General features: G+C 46.2%; 1 protein-coding gene across 1 annotated transcript in view; it reads right to left on the bottom strand.

Annotated features, from left to right (window-relative positions):
- LOC121282384 (acidic mammalian chitinase-like) overlaps positions 1-20,870 on the bottom strand; it is a 118,899-nt gene that overhangs the window by 26,100 nt on the left and 71,929 nt on the right. The window contains exon 9 of the mRNA XM_041196103.1: positions 18,334-18,469. Coding sequence (XP_041052037.1) covers positions 18,334-18,469 — 136 coding nt within the window. The remainder of the gene's footprint in view (positions 1-18,333; positions 18,470-20,870) is intronic.

Genomic DNA, 20,870 nt, shown 5'->3' with positions numbered 1-20,870 from the left:
AAATGTATATAGAGATGACACGATGCTACTGCATGAACCATTCTCTAATGAAATTATTTATTTCTAAAAATTCCTTCATGGGCTGTGGGTATCACTGTGAATGCCAACATTTGTTGCTTATTGCTAATTGCCTCTGAGAAAGTGATGGTGAGCTACTTTCTTGAATCATTGCAGTCTGTCTGGTGCAGGAGCACCCACAGTGCTGCTGGAAAGGAAGTTCCAGAATTTTGATCCAGCAACAGTGAAGGAACAGCAATATAGTTCCAAGTCTTGGAGGGGAACTTGCAGGTGGTGGTGTTACCATGTATTTGCTGCCTTTGTCCTGCTAGGTGATAGAGGATTTGGAATGTGCTGTCAAAGGAGCATTGGTGAGTTGTTGCAGTACATCTTGTACATAGTACACACTGCTACCACTATGAATCAGTGGTGGAGGGAGTGAATGTTTAAGGTGGTGGATAGTGTGATGATCAAGTGAACTGGATTGTACTGGATGGTGTTAAGCTTCTTGAGGGTTGTTGGAGCAGCATTCATTCAGATAGGTGAAAATATTCCATCACACTCCTGACTTGTGCTTGTAGATGTTGGAAAGGCTTTGGGGAGTCAACCTCTGACCTGCTCTTGTAACCACAGTATTTATGTGGCTAGTCCAGTTCAGTTTCTAGTCAACGGTAATCCCCAGGATGTTGATAGTGGGGGATTCAGCAATGGTAATGCATTGAATATCAAAAGGACATGGTTAGACTCTCACTTGTTGGAGCTAATCATTGCCTGGCATTTGTATGGTGTGAATGTTACTTGCCACTTATCAGTCCAAGCCTTAATGTTGTCCAGCTCTTGCTGCACATTGGCATGGACTACTTCAATATCTGATGAGTTGCGAATGGAACTGCACGTTGTGCAATCATCAGCAAACATCCCCACTTCTTACTTCATGATGGAAGGAGGGTCATTGATGAAGCAACTGAAGATAGTTGGGCTTAGGAACTACCCTGCCTAACTCCTGCAGCGTGTCCTGAGACTGAGATGATTGGCCTCCAACCACCTCAACCATCTTCTTTTGTGCTAGGTATGACTTCAACGACTGGAGAGATTTCCCCTGATTCTCATTGACTTCAATTTTTCCAGGGCCTCTTGATGCCACACTCGGTCAAATACTGCCTTGATGTCAAGGGCAGTCACTCTTGAGTTCAGCTCTTTTGACCATGTTTAGACTAAGGCTGTAATGAGATCAGGAACCAAGTGATCCTGGCGGAATCCACACTGAGCATTAATGAGCAGGTTATTTTATGTAAGTGCAGCTTGATAGCAATATTGATGATATCTTCTATCACTTTGCTGAAGATCAAGAGGAGGTTAATGGGGTGGTAATTGGCCAGATTATATTTGTCCTGCTTTTTTGTGGACAGGACATACCTGGGCAATTTTCCACATTGCTGGGTAGATGCCAGTGTTGTAGCTATACTGGAACAGCTTAGCTAGGGCGTGGCTAGTTTTGGAGCATATTCAGTAATCTTATCAGTATTTAGTAAGTCTTCAGTAATATTGCCTGGATGGTGTGAGGACCCATAGCTTTTGCAATATCCAGCTGTTTCTTGCTATCATGTGAAGTGAATTGAGCTGGTTGGAGATTGGTATCTGTGATACTAGAAGCGTCCGCAGGAGGCTGAGATGCATCACCTAGTCTACATTTTTGGTTAAAGATGGTTGCAATGCTTCAGCCTTGTCTTTTTGCACTGATGTGCCGGGCTCCCCCATCCAAATGACTATTTCTAAAAGCATTTAATTTAAAAAATCAATAAACAAGTTCTTCTCTCCACAGTTTGTTGTAGGATTTAATTTTATTTAGTACAAAGAAGAATTTGTAATTTGACGTTAAATGTAATTTAGATCATGCTTTTTAATATCATCAGGGCTCCAAACCCAAAAATTGGGTATTCAAAAATCCAAAGTATTCAGGTTTTGACTGAAGCAAACATTGATAGCTTAATTTATTAAAATATAGATATAACATATTAAAATTTTGAAAACTGAACTCAGCATTTTTAATAACATTGCTTTATGCAGGCATCTTAGGAAAGTAATCCAAAGGTAAGATTTTGTGATTCATACCATGGCTGTAACTAATTGATACCTTTACCCACTGACTGATGGTTTCTGCTAATTTGCTGATATTACAGAAATAGAAAACCCTAAGCTTGAGAATTTGTTCATGGACTAGGTAATAACTATATTTATTTTAAATTAGTAATCAAGCTATGGTTTGGTTGGAGTCCAATTCAACAAAAAGATACCTTGGGGAAGAATCTTCTAGTGACACATTGTATGAATTTGGTCTTATATTTGTGATTTCCGTAAACACAGTTCTGGTTACCAGAGGATTGTCTTCCTGTTACATTCGGTCTGTTACAACATTTTCACTCTGGAAAGTATTCTGATTAACCTAGAAGAATCAGATTGTTCTTAGCATAAACAACCAGATTCCTTGAAATATCATTCTACTTCTGTTTTAGACTAGTCACAACAGTTGAGGTCTTCTTCGAAGATCAGTTCTTCAGGGCAACGCTCATGAAAGGTTGGCCCTGAGCACAGAGGCATAATTTGGGAGAATATTCTGGTTCAATGTAGGCACATCTTCTTTGTTGCAGCGTCAATTCCCAACACCACCAGTATTTATGCCGTCATAAGTACTGTCACGACTGCCACGAACACTTTCACTGCTGATGTGCCTAACTGAAATCCTAGCAGAGTAAGAAAGATAATACATTATAGACTCTGGGATTTATGTACACAAAATCAGTGAATCTTTCTGGTACATATACCAGGTCACCTATGTCACTTAAGAATTCAGTGGCTGAAGACTAGAGAGCTTGGATGTTAAAATTCAACAATTTAATCCCCAGGGATGAGTGGCTAAAGATAAAAAGGTCTGAAAAGTTTTTGTGATGATGAAACATGTACACATTATAGCGTAAAGCGACAAATTCACTGAAGTGTGAGGGGCTGGAAAATTACAGCACTTTTAATAATCTGTGATGAAATGCAAATATTCTAGGCCACCTCAAATGGGTGGAATTACAAAAGTACTGTGAGATTAATGCAGTTGGGCTCATTTTTGGAATCGAAATATAACAGCTGCCTGACCTGGCTGGGATGCTGACTTTCCAGTTACCTCATTATAAAGGAACAGAATACGAACTTTACTCAAGTATCAGTGATACTTGAGAGGGGAGGGGGCACGGCGGTTGGTGGGGGAGGGAGGAGGGTACAAGAAATGACAAAATGAGGGGGCAAAAGAGGGGTGGAGGAGAGATGGAGTGTCTCATGTGGACACTCTGGTTCAATGTAGGCACATCTTCTTTGTTGCAGCGGATGAAAGCAATTGGAAAGGATTTAACTTTTTTCTTTGGTTATTGCTGTTCCAGCTGTAGTTTATAAACACAAAAGCAAGGCCCAGGAGGAGGATTTTAGATGGAAACAGAAAGATTTAAAAAAGAATTGGAAAATCATATACAGAAATAAATAAGCTGGAAGTGTGAAAATGAGCAATGTTACCTGTTATTCACAGCCTCACTCCTGACCAGAGAGGCTTCCTTCTTCCCTCCGTCCCCCCTCCTTCCTCAGTGTCTGTCTCCCTCTCTTTCCCTTTTTCCCACATTCCCTTTCTCTCACATTCCCTCCCTCTCATATTCCTTCTCTCTCATGCACAGCTGAAGCTGTTTTACCTGCACTGGATCCGCCACCATCTTGACCTCCTTCTCAAGCTCCATTGATGGTGGTGCTAAGATCCCTACTTTTCTTTCTCTTTTATATTGGAATTGGAGGGTTGTTGCAACTAGTACAGTGGTGGGGAGAGGACTGTTTATTTATAAATAATTTAAAAAAGATTCACCTCAATACATTCTCCCTGGTGGCTGCTAGAAACAGTGCCCTTCGAGCCTCAATAAAAATCATATAACTCCAAAAGGATGGTAAAAAATAAATATTCCAAAGGAAGGAAGAAAGTGTCAACAATGGATTGACACCTAAGTTCTGAGGTTATGCTCTGAAAAGCATTGTTTCTGTCTCTTTCTCTCTTCAATAAAACAACAGTGCTGGAGAAATTAATGGACTGAAAGCTGATAAAGCCCCAGGGCCCGATAATCTACATCCCAGGGTACTAAAAGAGGTGGCCGTGGAAATAGTAGATGCGTTGGTTGTCATCTTCCAAAATTCTGTAGAATCTAGAATAGTCCAGGCAGATTGGTGGGTGACAAATGTAACTCCACTATTTAACATAAGAAGGGGGTAGTAAACAGCGAAGTACAGATCGGTTGGCCTAACCTCGGCAGTCGGGAAAATTCTAGAGTCTATTATAAAGGATGTGATAACAGGATACTTAGAAAATATCAACGGGATTAGACAAAATCAACATGGATTTATGAAAGGGAAATCATGTTTGACAAACCTACTGGAGTTCTTTGAGGACGTAACTAGCAGAATAGATAAGGGAGAACCAGTGGATGTGGTGTATTTGGATTTTCTGAAAGCTTTTAATGAAGTCCCAAATAAGAGGTTAGTGTGTAAAATTAAAGCACATGGGATTGGGGGTAATATATTGGCATGGATTGAAAATTGGTTAGCAGACAGGAAACAGAGAGTAGGAATAAATGGGTCTTTTTCGGAGTGGCAGGTGGTGACTAGTGGGGTATCGCAGGGATCAGTGCTTGGGACCCAGCTATTCACAATATACATCAATGATTTGGATGAGGGGACCAAATGTATTATTTCCAAGTTTGCTGACCACATGAAACTTGGTGGGAATGTGAGCAACGAGAAGGGTATTAAGAGGCTTCAAGGCGATTTAGATAGGTTGAGTGAGTGGGCAAATATATGGCAGATGCAGTATAATGTGGATAAATGTTAAGTTATCCACTTCGGTAGTATAAACAGAATGGCAGAGTACTATTTAAATAGTGATAGATTGGGAAATGTTGAAGTACAAAGGGACCTGGTGTCCTTGTACACCAATCACTGAAAGCAAGCATTCGGGTGCAGCAAGCAGTTAAGAAGGCAAATGGTATGTTGGCCTTCATTGCGAGAGGACATCAGTACAGGAGCAAGGATGTCTTACTGCTGCTGTACAGGACCTTGGTGAGACTATACCTGGAGTATTGTGGCAGTTTTGGTCTCCTTCCCTAAGAAAGGATATACTTGCCATAGAGGCAATGCAGCGAAGTTTCACCAGACTGATTCCTGAGATTGTAGGATTGTCGTAAGAAGAGAGATTGGGTGACTAGGTCAGTATTCACTGGAGTTTAGAAGAATGAGAGGAGATCTCAGTGAAAGATATAAAATGCTGACAGGGATGGATAGACTGGATGCAGGGATGATATTTCCTCTGGCTGGGGGATCTAGAACAAGAGGTCACAATCTTAGCATACAGGGTAAACCATTTAGGACTGAGATGAGGAGAAACTTCTTCACTCAGAGGGTGGTAAACCTATGGAATTCTCTACCACAGAAGCTTGTGGAGGCCAAATCACTGAATATTTTTAAGAAGGAAGTTGATCGATTTCTGGACTCTGAAGTTGTCAAGGGTTATGGGGAGAGTAGGAGTACGGCATTGAGATAGAGGATCAGCCATGATCACACTGAATGGTGGAGCAGGCTCAAAGGCCCGAATGACCTACTCCTGCTCCTATTTTCTATGTTACCATGTTTCAACTCAGAAGAAAAGTTTTATTTTGGTTTCAATTTTCCTGTCTCTCCCATGTTCACTACTCCATCTCCTTCAATCACAGGTTCCCTCCCTCCCATCCTTGCTGTTCCTCCAATCATAGGCCAGAATTTTGAGTTCAGCCAACTAAAGCCCGCTGAGCTTGAACGGCGGCTCCCCAAGGAGCCCAATGGTTGGGAAGGGGCAGTCGGGGGCAGGGCAGGGGTCTGTCGGCCGCTGGGTCCAATGGTGAACCGGCAGCCGGTTTTAAACTGGCACAGTCAGGCCCTGGAAGGCTGCCGGTGAGGAAGACATCTTCAGTATTGTCAGCAGGAGATTAAAACTTATGGATTCCAATGCGCTACAGACGCCAGGTGGGAGGGCAGGTCGGGTGGGCACTTGACTCCTTGGTTTTCTGATGAGTGCCTTGCAATCCTCCTGGAGGAGGTGGCTGTCAGGAGGGACACCCTTGTCCCTAGGGATGGAAAGGGGAGGCCATTGCACCTTAAAAAAAGAGCTTGGGAGGAGGCGGCAGTGCTGATCACCAGCCATGATGTTGTGCTGCGCACCTGGGTCTACTGCCGCAAGAGGTCTGATGACCTGCTGCGCTCCAGAAGGTGAGTGTCGTGTTGGCATGATGGTGTTGAAGTGTTAAGGGCTTCCCCCTGCCCCGTGGAGCACAGGGGTGTTAGAGTCTGAGTGGCAAATGTCAATGATGCTGGAGCTGGCCAAGGGAGTGAGCCCTGGCTGCTTGGACTGAGTGCCTTGCGGCTCAAGGGCCATAACTTGGGTGTGCCCTGCAAGGTGCTCCTCAGGTGGGGTTGGCCAGGTTGCAATGGTGCTGCAGGTAGAGAATGGACTAATCAATGCTCCTCTATCCTTTCAGGAGAAGATGGCCCATTTAAACACTGAAAGGTCATGGACCGGCTAGGCCCTGCTAATCTCCTAATCCTAACAAGAAATGAGCAGGATGCCTTGGAGCTGGAGAGATGCTAAACAATTCGTCAACCAGCTGCGGAGAGGATGGTGTGTCAGACGAAGGTAAGAGTGCACAGAGATGAGAGTTTCTGATGGCGCAAACATTCTTGTGTTGTGTCATCATTGATGGGAACCTCAAAACTGGATTCCCCATTGATCATTGAAAGATGATGGCACCACGATACAGACCTCCATGGTCTCACCAGGGTGCCTGACATGCACAAGGACAGTGTGATGACTTTAACTAATAACATGTCATTTTTCTCTCTTAGGTTTGCCACCACACACCCACGAAGACCCACCCCTGACACTAGAGACTTGCCAGGCTCCAGATGCACCTGCATTACACCCGCTCTCTGAATCAGGCGCCAGCGCACATCGGTAGGTGTTAGATTTTCCGCTAAAATGTCAGTGCACAGTGGTGAGGGCACTTCACACTCGCTTGAGGTGCAGGCGGAGGCAGAGAGTGCCCAGGGCACCAGCAGTCGGAGGACTACTGGAGACCAGGACGATGCTCAGTTGAAGACAGATGATGAGCCTCTGGAGTCATCCATTAGGCAGCAGGTGCTGGATGTCCAGCAACATGTGCGGGAGGATCTGGCGGAGATCCATGAGGGTATGTGTGCCCTGGTCTCCGTTATGGAGGAGTCCATGTGGAGCATCAGCACTGCGTTGACCCTCATAGTCGAGGTCACTGATCTTCCATTGACACAGTGGCGAATCTTATGGAGAGGCAGCTCCAGGAACAGAATCAGGGGTTCCTGGGGTTGTGCTCGGATCCACAAGCCCTCACACAGGCTCTAACCTCAGGTAGTTAGTGTCCATGTGGGAGATGGATGAGGCACCCAGTATCCCAGTTAGGTGCCCGTCCATCAATGGCAAGCAGGGAGGTCCAGAGCGACCTCACATTGGCGCACGGGCTGTCTGTTGTCTCTGTGGGTTCCTCTCAGGGCGCTCTGGATAACGGCAGCAGCTCCTCTGCCCCTCTGCCAGTGTCTGTGGCATCTGATGAGGCTGCAGCGACTGGGGAGATGATGCCAGCCATGGAACTGGCTGCTCCCTCCCAGGCGGGGCCAGCACAGGCTCCACTGGCCAAAGCACGACCGCCAAGGTCATCAAGGCCAACAGGACAGGAGAGTCAGCAGGCTATCTCCAATGCCGGTGCCAGCGATGGGGTGGGGGGCACACCAAGACGTCGCACTCGCTAACGTAAGTTTAAGGCACCATGAGCACAAGAGGGACTGGTCACCGGTGATCTTCTGTTGTGCAATGTTTTATCTATTTTAACTGGTCTGAGGCTGAAGACCAGAGAAGGTTCTGTTAATTTGTTTGACTGTCAAGATGAGATAAAGTTTCTTTTGTTGTAATTACCTGAGTACGTTTCACTTTTCTTATTTAATGTGGTGCAGGGTATGCCAGTATGTAATGCAAGACGTGGGGGGGCTCGAAACTTAATTGAACAGGCACTGATTGGACTTTAGGGTCAAAGGAAAGGGCCATTTCAGATATCCGGGATGGAGGCGGCAGCCCTTGCATCGGGTGGTAGTGCATATTTGGCAGCCTAGCTGAAGGAGCGTAGGATCAAGGCATCCCTGATGTCCCTGCCTCCCTGGAGGCTGCAGAGGTCTGCCTCCACACCCTCAGCGTTCTCCTCACCATGCTCCTTTTCTGACTCATGACTGGATTCATCATCTGTAGTCTGTGCAGCTGTGTCAACATCCTGTTCCTCCAGTGGGATCCCCCCTTGCCAGTGCCAGACTGTGGAGAGTGCAGCATGCAAACACTACCAGTGACGCCTGCTCTGTGGGGTATTGTAGTGCTCCCCCTGAATGGTCCAGGCATCGGAAGCAATTCTTCAGAAGATCTATGGTCCTCTCTATCACTGCCCTTGTGGAGCCATGGCTCCTGTTATACCGCTGCTCTGCCTCTGTTCTTGGGTGGTGGAGAGGCATCATAAGCCATCTTTTCCAAGGATAGCCCTTGTCACCCAGAGCCATCCATCCAGTCGAGTTGGAGCACTAAAGAGCCTCGGCACTTGGGGGTGTCTCAGGATGTACGCATCATGGGAGCTGCCAGGATACCTTGCACAGACTTGCAGAATATGCATCCTATGGTCACACACTATCTGTACCTTCATGGAGCGGAATCCCTTCCTGTTAATGAAGGCACCTGGCTGACCTGCTGGTGCCTTGATGGCCACATGTGTGCAGTCGATTGCACCCTGGATGCAGGAGAACCCAGCAATCACTGCAAAGCCTCTGGCTCGTCCAGCCTGGCAGTCCTCATCCGTATGGAAATGAATGAAAGTCAATACCCGCCTGAACAGAGCTTCTGTCACCAGCTTGATGCAACGATGGACAGCTGATTGGGAGACTCCACAAAGATCCCCCACTGATCCCTGGCAAGAGCCTAGGAGGCATAGAAGTTGAGGGTCGCCGTGATCTTAAGAGGCACTAGGCGTGAAGTGTCCGCCCACACAGTCGGAGCTGATCTCAGGCCAAATCATCTGACAAATGGAGGTCTCCCTGGAGAGGTGGAGCCTCCTTCGGCACTGCTCCCCGGGTATATTGAGGTAGCTGTATCGCTGCCTGTAAACCCTGGCAGCAGGATAGTGTGTCTTATGCGGCCCCTTCCACCTTGGACTGCCAGCTGGCCATGCGCCCCTGTGCCTCTCCTCCACAGGTTGTTCCCCTGGAAGCTGCATAGGGACAACTGGCCCCCCTCTCCCTACTGCCCCTCTCTTCCTCCTCCTCGGAGGTGCCTTCAGCAGTGACCACAATCCCCATTACCAGGGTAACAGAAGGCTGTCTGATACCTTGAAGGGTCCACATGGTTTGAATTCTTTAGGGTCCTTGGAGATACCAAAGAATCCGGAAATGAAGCCTGGAAATGCTAACAATTGAAGCCTTGAACAAAGAGGAAGCTGCCATATACCAATAAGTCACCAGCAGCAAACTATCTACCAAACTCCACACTACTCACACTGGCAATGCTGTTGCCCTTTTTATTCATTTATCCCCAGTTTTATTCCCTTTTTTAACCCCCCAATTCTATCCCATTTTCGACAAGTGAGGGTCCTAGTGACATCGCGCACTCGCGCGATATTTTGCTCGGCAGGTGTGCGTAGGTGCCGGAGCCACGCCTGCCATTAACTTAGAGGCTAATTAAGGCCAGTAAAAAGTACATTGACGCTGATTTTTCATTGCCCGTGTGACTTCATGCTCGTCCCTTTTTATCCCACCTATAGATGAGGTTTTTGAAATTGTTGGCTGGCCGCCCGTCTGTTTTGCCCTTGCGACAAGCATGAAATCGCACGGACAATGAAAAATCGGCGTCAATTGACTTTTTAATGGCCTTAATTGGCCTCTTAATTAATGGCAGGCATGGCACCTGCCGAGCGAGATATTGCGTGAGTGTGCGATGACACTAGGATGCTCAACTGTCAAAAATGGGATAGAAGGGGGGATGAGAAAAGGGATAAAACCATGGATAAATAAATAAAAATAAAAATAAGTGGATAAAAAATAAAAATGAATAGAAAAAAGGGGATTAAAAAAGGGGTGAGGATAGAAGAAAGAGTTCATTGTCTGAAGTTGTTGAACTCAATGTCAAGTCCGGAAGGTTGTAAAATGCCTGTAAAGTGGCAGATGAGGTGCTGTTCCTCCAGTTTGCGTTGAGCTTCACTGGAACAATGCTGCAGGCTAGGGACGGGCATGTGGGCATGAGAGCAGGATGGTGTGTTGAAATGGCAAATGACAGGAAAGTCTGGGTCATGCTTGTGGAAGGTCATTGACAAAGCAGCTGAAGATGGTTGGGATTAGGACACTGCTTTGAAGAATTCCTGCAGTGATGTTCTGGAACTGAGATGATTGACTTCCAACAACCACAATCATCTTCCTTTGTGCTCGGTATGACTCCAACCAGTGGAGAGTTTTCCCCCGATTCCCATTGACTCCAGTTTTGTTAGAGCTCCCTGATGCCACACTCGGTCAAATGCTGCCTTGATGTCAAGGCCAGTGACTTTCAACTCACCTCTGTAGTTCAGCTTTTTTGTCCATGTTTGAACGAAGGATGTAATGAGGTCAGGAGCTGAGTGACCCTACCAGAACCCAAACTGCACGTCAGTGAGCAGGTTATTGCCAAGAAAGTGCCGTTTGATAGCACTGTTGATGACCCCTTCAATCACTTTACTGATCATCATGAGTAGACTGATGGGGTGGCTTGGTTGGATTTGTACTGCTTCTTGTGTTCAGGGCATACCTGGGCAATTTTCCACATTGACAGGTAGATGCCAGTGTTGTAGATGTTGTAGCTTGGTTAGGGGCACAGAAAATTCTGGACCACAAGTCTTCGGTACTATTGTTGGAATATTGTCAGGGCCCAGAACCTTTGTAATATCCAGGGCCTTCAATCTTTTCTTGATATCTTTTGGAGTGAATTAAATTGGTTGAAGACTGGCATCTGTGATCTTCGGAGGAGGCTGAGATGGATCATCCACTCTGCACTTCTGGCTGCAGACTTTTGCAAATGCTTCAGCCTTATCTTTTGCACTGATATGCTGGGCTCCCCTATCATTGAGGATAGGGATATTTGTGGAACGTCCTCCTCCAGTGACTTGTTTAATTATCCACCACCATTCATGACCTGATCTGGCAGGACTGCAGAGCTTAGATCTGATCCATTGGTTGTGGAAGTGCTTAGCTCTGTCTATCATTTTCTGCTTACGCTGTTTGGCATGCACGTAGTCCTGTGTTAAAAACAAAACAATTGCGGATGCTGGAAATCCAAAACAAAAACAGAATTACCTGGAAAAACTCAGCAGGTCTGGCAGCATCGGCGGAGAAGAAAAGAGTTGACGTTTCGAGTCCTCATGACCCTTCGACAGAACTTGAGTTCGAGTCCAAGAAAGAGTTGAAATATAAGCTGGTTTAAGGTGTGTGGGGGGGGCGGAGAGAGAGAGAGAGAGAGAAGTGGAGGGGGTTGGTGTGGTTGTAGGGACAAACAAGCAGTGATAGAAGCAGATCATCAAAAGATGTCAACAACAATAGAACAAAAGAACACATAGGTGTTAAAGTTGGTGATATTATCTAAACGAATGTGCCAATTAAGAATGGATGGTAGGGCACTCAAGGTATAGCTCTAGTGGGGGTGGAGGGAGCATAAAAGATTTTAAAATATTTAAAGATAATGGAAATATCTGGCAGCATCGGCGGAGAAGAAAAGAGTTGACGTTTCGAGTCCTCATGACCCTTCGACAGAACTTGAGTTCGAGTCCAAGAAAGAGTTGAAATATAAGCTGGTTTAAGGTGTGTGTGTGGGGGGGGGGGGGGGGGGGGGGGGGGGGGGGGGGGGCGGAGAGAGAGAGAGAGAGAGAGAAGTGGGGGGGGGTGTGGTCTCTCCAACGTAAACTGGGCCACCGCTTTACAGAACACCTGCGGTCTGTCCGCAAGAATGACCCAAACCTCCCTGTCGCTTGCCATTTTAACACTCCACCCTGCTCTCTTGCCCACATGTCTGTCCTTGGCTTGCTGCATTGTTCCAGTGAAGCCCAACGCAAACTGGAGGAACAACACCTCATCTTCCGACTAGGCACTTTACAACCTTCCGGACTGAATATTGAATTCAACAACTTTAGGTCTTGAGCTCCCTCCTCCATCCCCACCCCCTTTCTGTTTCCCCCTTCCTTTTTTTCCCAATAAATTACATAGCTTTTTCTTTTCCCACCTATTTCCATTATTTTTAAATATTTTAAAATCTTTTATGCTCCCTCCACCCCCAATAGAGCTATACCTTGAGTGCCCTACCATCCATTCTTAATTAGCACATTCGTTTAGATAATATCACCAACTTTAACACCTGTGTTCTTTTGTTCTATTGTTGTTGACATCTTTTGATGATCTGCTTCTATCACTGCTTGTTTGTCCCTACAACCACACCCCCCCCTCCACTTCTCTCTCTCCGCCCCCCCCACACACCTTAAACCAGCTTATATTTCAACTCTTTCTTAGTCCTGTGTTGTAGCTTCAACAGGTTGACGTCTCATTTTTAGATATGCCTGGTGCTGCTCCTGGCATGCCCTCCTGCACTATTCATTGAACCAGGGTTGATCCCCTGGCTTGGTGATAATGGTAGACTGGGGGATACGTCAGGCCATGAAGTTACAGATTGTCGTTGACTACAATTCTGCTGCTGCTGATGGCCCACTGCATCTCTTGGTTGCCCAGTCTTGAGTTGTTAGATCTGTTCGAAGTCTATCCCATTTAGCACGGTGGTAGTGCTACACAACATGATAAGAGGGTATACTCAATGTGAAGATGAGACTTCATCTTCACAAGGACTGTACGGTGGTCACTCCTACCAGTACTGTCATGGGCAGATGTGTTTGCGGCAGGCAGGTTGGTGACGATGAGGTCAAGTATGTTTTTCCCTCTTCACAGAATCACACAGTGCAGAAGAGGCCCTTCGGCCCATCAAGTCTGCACGGACACGTGAGAAACACCTGACCTACCTAGCTAATCCCATTTACTAGCACTTGGCCCATAGCCTTGAATGTTATGATGTGCCAAGTGCTCATCCAGAATGTGAGGCAACCCGCCTCCACCACCCTCCCAGGCAGCGTATTCCTCTGGGTAAAAAAGTTTTTCCTCACATCCCCCCTAAACCTCCTGCCCCTCACCTTGAACTTGAGTCCCCTCGTGACTTACCCTTCAACCAAGGGGAACAGCTGCTCCCTATCCACCCTGTCAATGCCCCGCATAATCTTGTACACCTCGATCAGGTCGCCCATCAGTCTTCTCTGCTCCAACAAAAACAACTCAAGTCTATCCAACCTCTCGTCATAACTTAAATGTTTCATCCCAGGCAACATCCTGGTGAATCTCCTCTGCACCCACTCCCGTGCAATCACATCCTTTCTATAATGTAGTGACCAGAACTGCACACTGTACTCCAGCTGTGGCCTCACCAAGGTTCTGTACAACTCCAACATGACCTCCCCACTTTTGTAATCTATACCTCGATTGATAAAGGCAAGTGTCCTAAATGCCTTTTTCACCACCCCACTAACATGCCCCTCCACCTTCAGAGATCTATGGACACACATGCCAAGGTCCCTTTGTTCCTCTGAACTTCCTAATGTCATGCCATTCATTGAAATACTTCCTTGTCAAATTACTCCTTTCAAAGTGTATCACCTCACACTTTTCAGTATTAAATTCCATCTGCCACTTATCTGCCCATTTGACCATCCCGTCTATATCTTCCTGTGGCCCAAGACACTCAACCTCACTGTAAACCACCCGGCCAATCTTTGTGTCATCCGCAAATTTACTAATCCTACCCTCCACATAGTCATCTATGTCATTTATATAAATTACGAATAATAGGGGACACAACACCGATCCCTGTGGTACGCCACTGGACACTGGCTTCCAGTCACTAAAGTATCCTTCTATCATCACCCTCTGTCTCCTACAACTAAGCCAATTTTGAATCCACCTTATCAAATTACCCTGTATCCTATGTGTATTTGCCTTCTTTATAAGTCTCCCATGTGGGACCTTGTCAAAGGCTTTGCTGAAATCCATATAAACTACATCAACTGCACTACCCTCATCTACACACCTGGTCACCTCCTCAAAAAATTCAATCAAATTTGTTAGGCATGACCTCCCTCTGACAAAGCCATGCTGACTATCCCTGATCAAACCTTGCCTCTCCAAGTGGAGATAGATGCTCTCCTTCAGAATTTTCTCCAATAGTTTCCCTACCACTGACATGAGACTCACTGGCCTGTAGTTCCCTGGCTTATCTCTACAACCCTTCTTAAATAGCGGGACCACATTAGCTGTTCTCCAGTCCTCTGGCACCTCCCCTGTGGCCAGAAAGGAATTAAAAATTTGGGTCAGAGCCCCTCCCTTGCCTCCCTCAGTAGTCTGGGACACAAATCATCCGGACCTGGAGATTTGTCCATTTTTAAGCCTGCCAACACCTCCAATACCTTGTCACTCCCTATATCAATTTGCTCAACAACCTTGCAGTCTCTCTCCCTGAATTTGATACCTTCATCCTCATTCTCTTGGGTGAAGACAGATGTGAAGTATTCGTTCAAAACTCTCCTGATGTCCTCTGGCTCCACCCATAGATTGCCCCCTTGGTCCCTAATGGGCCCTACTCTTTCCTTGGTTATCCTCTTCCCATTGATATACTTATAGAATATCTTGGGATTTTCCCTACTTTTACCAGCCAGCTCTTGTTGGTTCCCTCACCACCTGCTGCAGACCCAGTCTAGCAGCGATGTCCTTTAGGACTCAGCCATCTCAGTCTGTACTGGTGCTACTGAGCCACTCTTGGTGATGGGCATTGAAGTCTCCCACCCAGAGTCAATTCTGTGGCCTTGCCACCCTCAGTCAGTGCTTCCTCCAAGTATTGTTTAACATGGAGGAGCACTGATTCTTCAGCTGAAGGGGGATGGTACATAGTAATCAGCAGGAGGTTTCCTTGCCCATGTTTGACCTAGTGACATAAGATTTCATGGGGTCCAGAGTTGATATTGAAGACTTCCAGGGCAAATCCCTCCTGGCTGTATAAAACTGTGCCACCACCTCTGCTGGGTCTGTCTTGTTATTGGGACAGGACATACCGAAGGATGGTGATGGTCGTGTCTAGGACATGATTCTGTAAGATGACTATGTCAGGCTGTTGCTTGACTAGTCTGTGAGACAGCTCTCCCAATTTTGGCATAAGGTGCAACATGTTAGTAAGGAAGATTTTGCAGGGTCGACAGGGCTGAGATTATTGTTGTCATTTCTGGTGCCAAGTTTGATGCTGGGTGGTCTGTCCAGTTTCATACCTTATTGACTTGGCTTTAGCAGTTTGATACAACTGAGTGGCTTGCTAGGCTATTTCAGAGGGCATTTTAAGAGTAAACCACATTGCTGTGGGTCTGGAGTCACAAGTAGGTCAGACCATGTAAAGCCGGCAGATTTCCTTTCCTAAAAGACATTAGTGAAACAGATGGGCTTTTACGACAATCGAATATGTACTCAAGTATATTGCAAAGTTCCTCCAGAGTGGTCCAGATTGTTTCTTGTGGCAGTATTGCTCTCACTGTAGGTATGTTCTGCAGCTATATCTGTATTCATGTCGAGATTCATGAGCCACATCTGCACGGTATCACCCTTTGTTCCCCAATAGCTAACCTGTAACTTGGTGGTTTGGTACAATAAAGGTTGCACAGGGGAGTAGTGTTGGATGAAATCAAGACTCTTATCTGCACTGTAAGCACAGACCTGCATGAAGATGCTTGTGGTCACAAACCAGTGGTACACAGAGAGTGGAATCTGTTTCGATTGATTAAGATGCTAGGCTGATCATAGGGAGTTTACGGAATGCATAAGGCAATGTGTGCGCCGTTGGTAGGGTGGCACCTTACGCCACAGGGCAGCCTAGTATTCAGATGAAACCTAGCATTATCTCATTCTGCTTCATTTGCCAATAGGGAAAGGGATGCAAGTGTACATCCTGATAAAGAGAACCTCAGTACCTCCATGACACATGTTTCCTGTGAACTGCATGTTGTTAGCTAATGTCACCTGTTGCAGCCTGAAAGGAGTCTGTGGCATAAAAAGTAAGAATCACAGTGACCTTGACAATCACAGGCAGTGCTGTCCAGGCCCTAGTTTGAGGCTGGAATTATGGCTTCAGCAGATGACACAGCTAGGTAACAGCTGGCTAGGTAAAGCAAAGGCACCATATACACTTCCACTCAGTTAAGTTGAGATGCTTCTTGAAGACCCCCTGTGAATATGGCCTCTTTGCTCAGTGCCCTCTTCCTCTTTTTTCTCACTGTTTCTCCTGCTCTGTGATGTTTTCCTTGCTGGTCCTCTCCCATATCCTCTTTTCCTAAACACAGCTCATCTAAGCCACTCATGCCTGGAGCCAGACTATTTGTGAGGCAAAGAGCAGTAGCAATGCTGAAGTAAACAAAGGGAACTCGCAAAAGCGACAGAACATAGCATAAAATATACCTAGAAGTCAAACAAAAACCAGAAATGCTAAACCAACAAGTAGCCTGGGTTACGACCGCAACCAATGTTCTTTCCTGAGTAAACCAAATCCTAGAGGGAGGCTTGTCTTACTGATCACAACTTTTCATTTTGTGTTTTGAAAACGAAGGGAAAACTACTGATCCCAGAAGCATAAAATCCCAGAAACACTTTTAGGATTTTAAAACTACAAGTTTATTAACAAGAAGAAGAAACTTAAACACACAAGATTAAAATCACACAGTTCAAACAGTCTTACAAAACATTCCCCAAAAAACGCACTTTGTCATAACACACAAGTAAACTACTTGGCAACATCTTTCTTATAGATTTTAATCATAAAAATCCAGTAAGATTACCCAAGACAAAATCTGCTGTTACTTTAATAAAATATACCACATGACTTCTCACTCACTTACACTCTGCTGTGGAAATCCAAAGGAAGCTTGGAAACAGACTTCTTTCTGAAAACCGAGGCTTCTCTGGCTTGAAACTGGGTGGCTGCTTCAAATTCACAACTTTTCTCAGCATAGAGCTGGTCTCAGGACATCTCCCTCACACAGCCAACTCAACTAAACATCTGCCTTAAATATCATTTTTTCCCTTTCATCCCAAACTCCATTGTCCTAAGCACCTCTTTGAACCCAACTTTCCTAAAATATCTCCCATTGTTATAGAATAACTGAACTTAAATTCTGCAATATAGATATGGGTTTCTCTTTGTGGATCCAACAAATAAATCCCAGAAGTCTCTATGATTATTATAAATATACTTAACTTCAAACTTTATAATAATTTTGTTTTTAAAAATGTAATTGATAATAAAAAATACACGAAAACAATATTCTGCTATTTCACACAAAATGAGTTTGAAGTTATATGGAGAGGATGGGTGAACTGGGCCTATTGCTGGCATGCGCCAATCTGGAACATCTGGTGCAGATCCTGCCACAGTTCAAAGGTTTATTCAACTAGATGGCTACACCACTGGGGCACAACTCAGGCCCCTCCTGTTCCCATAGGCTGGAAAATTCCAGGTTCCCTGTGGATCAGGGGAGTTACTAGTAATCTCACCTTGGAAAGAATACCAAAACTAAGAGAGCTAAAATCCATACCAAATGTACGCTTGATTTTCAGGCCTAACCCCCTAAGTCACCACTACTGCTGCTCAGTGGCCTTGAACCTATGGTCAATGTAAAGCACTAGTGACGCACCCATTGATTGAGTGGCCAGTGTTATGGGACCACCTCGCTACAGCAATTCCCTTTGGTCAGGTTAAGTAGATGCTTCACAACTTACAAAGTCTTACAGAATCCTAATGGTAAAGCTGAGCCCTGGTCTAATTACAATACACATGCCTAAATTGTGGTGGGAGTGCACCAAAGGGTCCTAGATTTTTGGCTCCAGAGTTTTTACAGTTTTATTTACACTGTATGATCTTTCATAATTCATTTGCCTGTATCACAAATATTGCAGTTGACGTTTAAAACTCAGTTAGAGCAATTGATTTAAAGTAACAGCGAGCATTATTACCACCTTGCTGTTGTACTCACAGCAATATATGCAGAACCTATTGAGACTGAAATGTAATTGTAGTAACAATAAATATCTTACCTGAATCTGTTAAAAGCTTTCTGCTCAACGCTCCAATGATAGGATAGGGTCCCTGTTTACAATGATTGGAGAAATCATCAAAGTCAAATGTCCACACTAAAGCTCCTCCGAATTTGTTCTTCTTTATCCATTTAATCTACAAAAGTAAATTAGCATTAACTGCATCAGGACCAAATTGCTACTGCAGAACAAGCTTACCTATCTTCTCAATGGATGCCTTCTGCACACTCTATAGGGCAGGGGGGTAGTGGTGTAGTTAGCACCTGAATGATTAGGCATGAGACCCTCCAGATATTTAGCCTCCACACCCCCCAACCCCTCAGCTGATTAATCAGTAATCCTCCATGTCAAACAGCACCTGGATGAAGCACTGAGGGTGGCAAGGGGACAGGATGTACTCTGGTGATGGACTTCAATGTCCATCATCATGAGTGGCTTAGTAGCACCACTATTGTCTGATCTGGCTGAGTTCTAAAGGACATGGCTGATAGGCTAGGGGTGGAATTTTCCCAAACTTTCACTAAGGGCGGTAGCGGAGGGTAAAATGATGCTTTACCTGCTGACTGCAATGACGGGTTTTCATGCCGTATCGTCCCAAACCCACCAAATTATTTATGCATTTCCGGGAAACATACCGTTTCCATGGCAAGTGGGCTCTCATTCGCCCACCTGCCATCACCCCACCACTGCATCATGGCGGGCGCCATATTTAAATTCCAGTGCAAGCACACACCTCAGTACTTCCAGACCACCACTGCTGCATGGAAAACATGGCCCTGAAACTGAAGAAGACTGTAGTCCCCAGGTTCAAGGACACGTCCCTTGAGCGCTTTTTGAACGCCATGGAGGCCCGCCGGGATGTCCTCCACTCCTGCTCTGGTGGCAGTATGGGCAGCTTGGGAGGTGATGACAGCAGTGGTCAGTGCCGCAAGAGGATGAACGATCTCCTCCTTTCCACCGGGGTAAGTCACTCTTCTCGTCACATTCCACTCACGCACTCACAAACCTATCACACATTCACAATGATCTCACTCGCTGCCAGACATCACCACTCACTCTCACACTCGTTGTCCTCATCCCATCCATGAGACTACTCAACACCCACACAGGCCAGGCAGACTTATCACCTGGCCTGGCAGGCGTCGTGCTTACATTTTCTCCATCTCTATTCGTGCAGGACAAGCTGGCACACACTAAGAGGGAGGTCGCTGACCGGTGGTGGAATGCCCGAAATCAAGGTCCTCACAGACTTTGAAAACAGAGCTATCCAATTGGACTGCACGGATCTGGACCATTTCTGTGCTGACGGTGAGGTCGGTGGTGCTCTACAAAGTGAGGGTGCAGCAGTGCAACATACATCAGACAACCATGCTGTGAGTAATGTGTCCTGTTTCACAGGCCACTGCCATGCACTAATTATCTCCCCTTGCTTCCACAGGCACATCTGGGAAACAGAGTCCATATCCCAGGGACTCCAATCAAGCCCCAAAGAAACCTCTGAAGAGGTAACTGGAGGCACCTTCCTTGAAGTTCCATCAAAGCGTTCACCCACACCCTCCACCAGCACAGAGTTACACACCTCGGTGGGGCCTAGCTTTAGAATAGCCTTGGGATCACAATCTGGTGAGCATATTGCACTCTGATCCACAGCAGGCGGTGGCAGGGACCTCCCTGGTATCCGGCACTCGGAGGCCAGAAATTTGCTGAGTCCAAATTAGATGACGAGCCTCTGTACTTGGTCATGTCTGCAAAGACAATCTCAGGAACATCAGGAAGGGATGTCCGCTGCACTCCTCAGATTGCAAGACACGTTGGAGGAGTCCGTCCGCCTTCACTCTGAGGTGATAGTGCCGGCATGCCAATGCACCAAGGTCAACAATGATAGGATGGTGGCTGCCATCGAGACCTTGGTCCAGGACTTTGCTCCTGCATTTCTGCGTGGGCTTAACTCCATCACTGATGTCATAGTTGGCCTCCAACAGTGTGTACACGAGAGGGGTGCTGGGCAGCTCGATCTCACTCCAGCTACCTCTGCTCCTCAAGGAGTCAGCCAGGGGTCCCAGGGCACCCATAGGAAGGAGGATCAGTAGGTGCACGCTCCAGGCTCATCCATCCTGGTGACTCCAGGAGTGTCTGGCCCATCCGACTGCCCTCTTCCTGTGACCTCAGCTCCACAGGCCAAGGAGGGTGCCACTGCCACACAGCAGGAGCCCGAAAGGAGGCCGGGGCCCTCCAAGTCTCGGCCGTCCAGAGGACACCTGCCAAGTCATCATAGACAGGCTGTCGCGGTCAGCTGGTTGCCTCCACCTCTGCTGATGGCTGGGGATCACCAAGACATAGCAGGCAGGGTTAGGAAAGTTTAGAAGAATTAATTGCACAGCCTGGGCATGGCTGTTAATCTTGTGCTTGTATGTACTTGTACATACTGTTCACTATTGTCAATAAACTCCTCAAGAATGTCTCCTGGCCAATGGCTCCTTGTTCTGATGAGCAGTGTTCTTGTCACTCAGATGTGAAACCTTTCTGCACAAAATAAA

The sequence above is a fragment of the Carcharodon carcharias genome, chromosome 9, assembly GCF_017639515.1.
Source record: "Carcharodon carcharias isolate sCarCar2 chromosome 9, sCarCar2.pri, whole genome shotgun sequence".
NCBI lineage: Eukaryota > Metazoa > Chordata > Chondrichthyes > Lamniformes > Lamnidae > Carcharodon > Carcharodon carcharias.
Note: the sequence above shows the minus strand (reverse complement) of the source record. Positions and strands in the feature narration are given on the sequence as shown.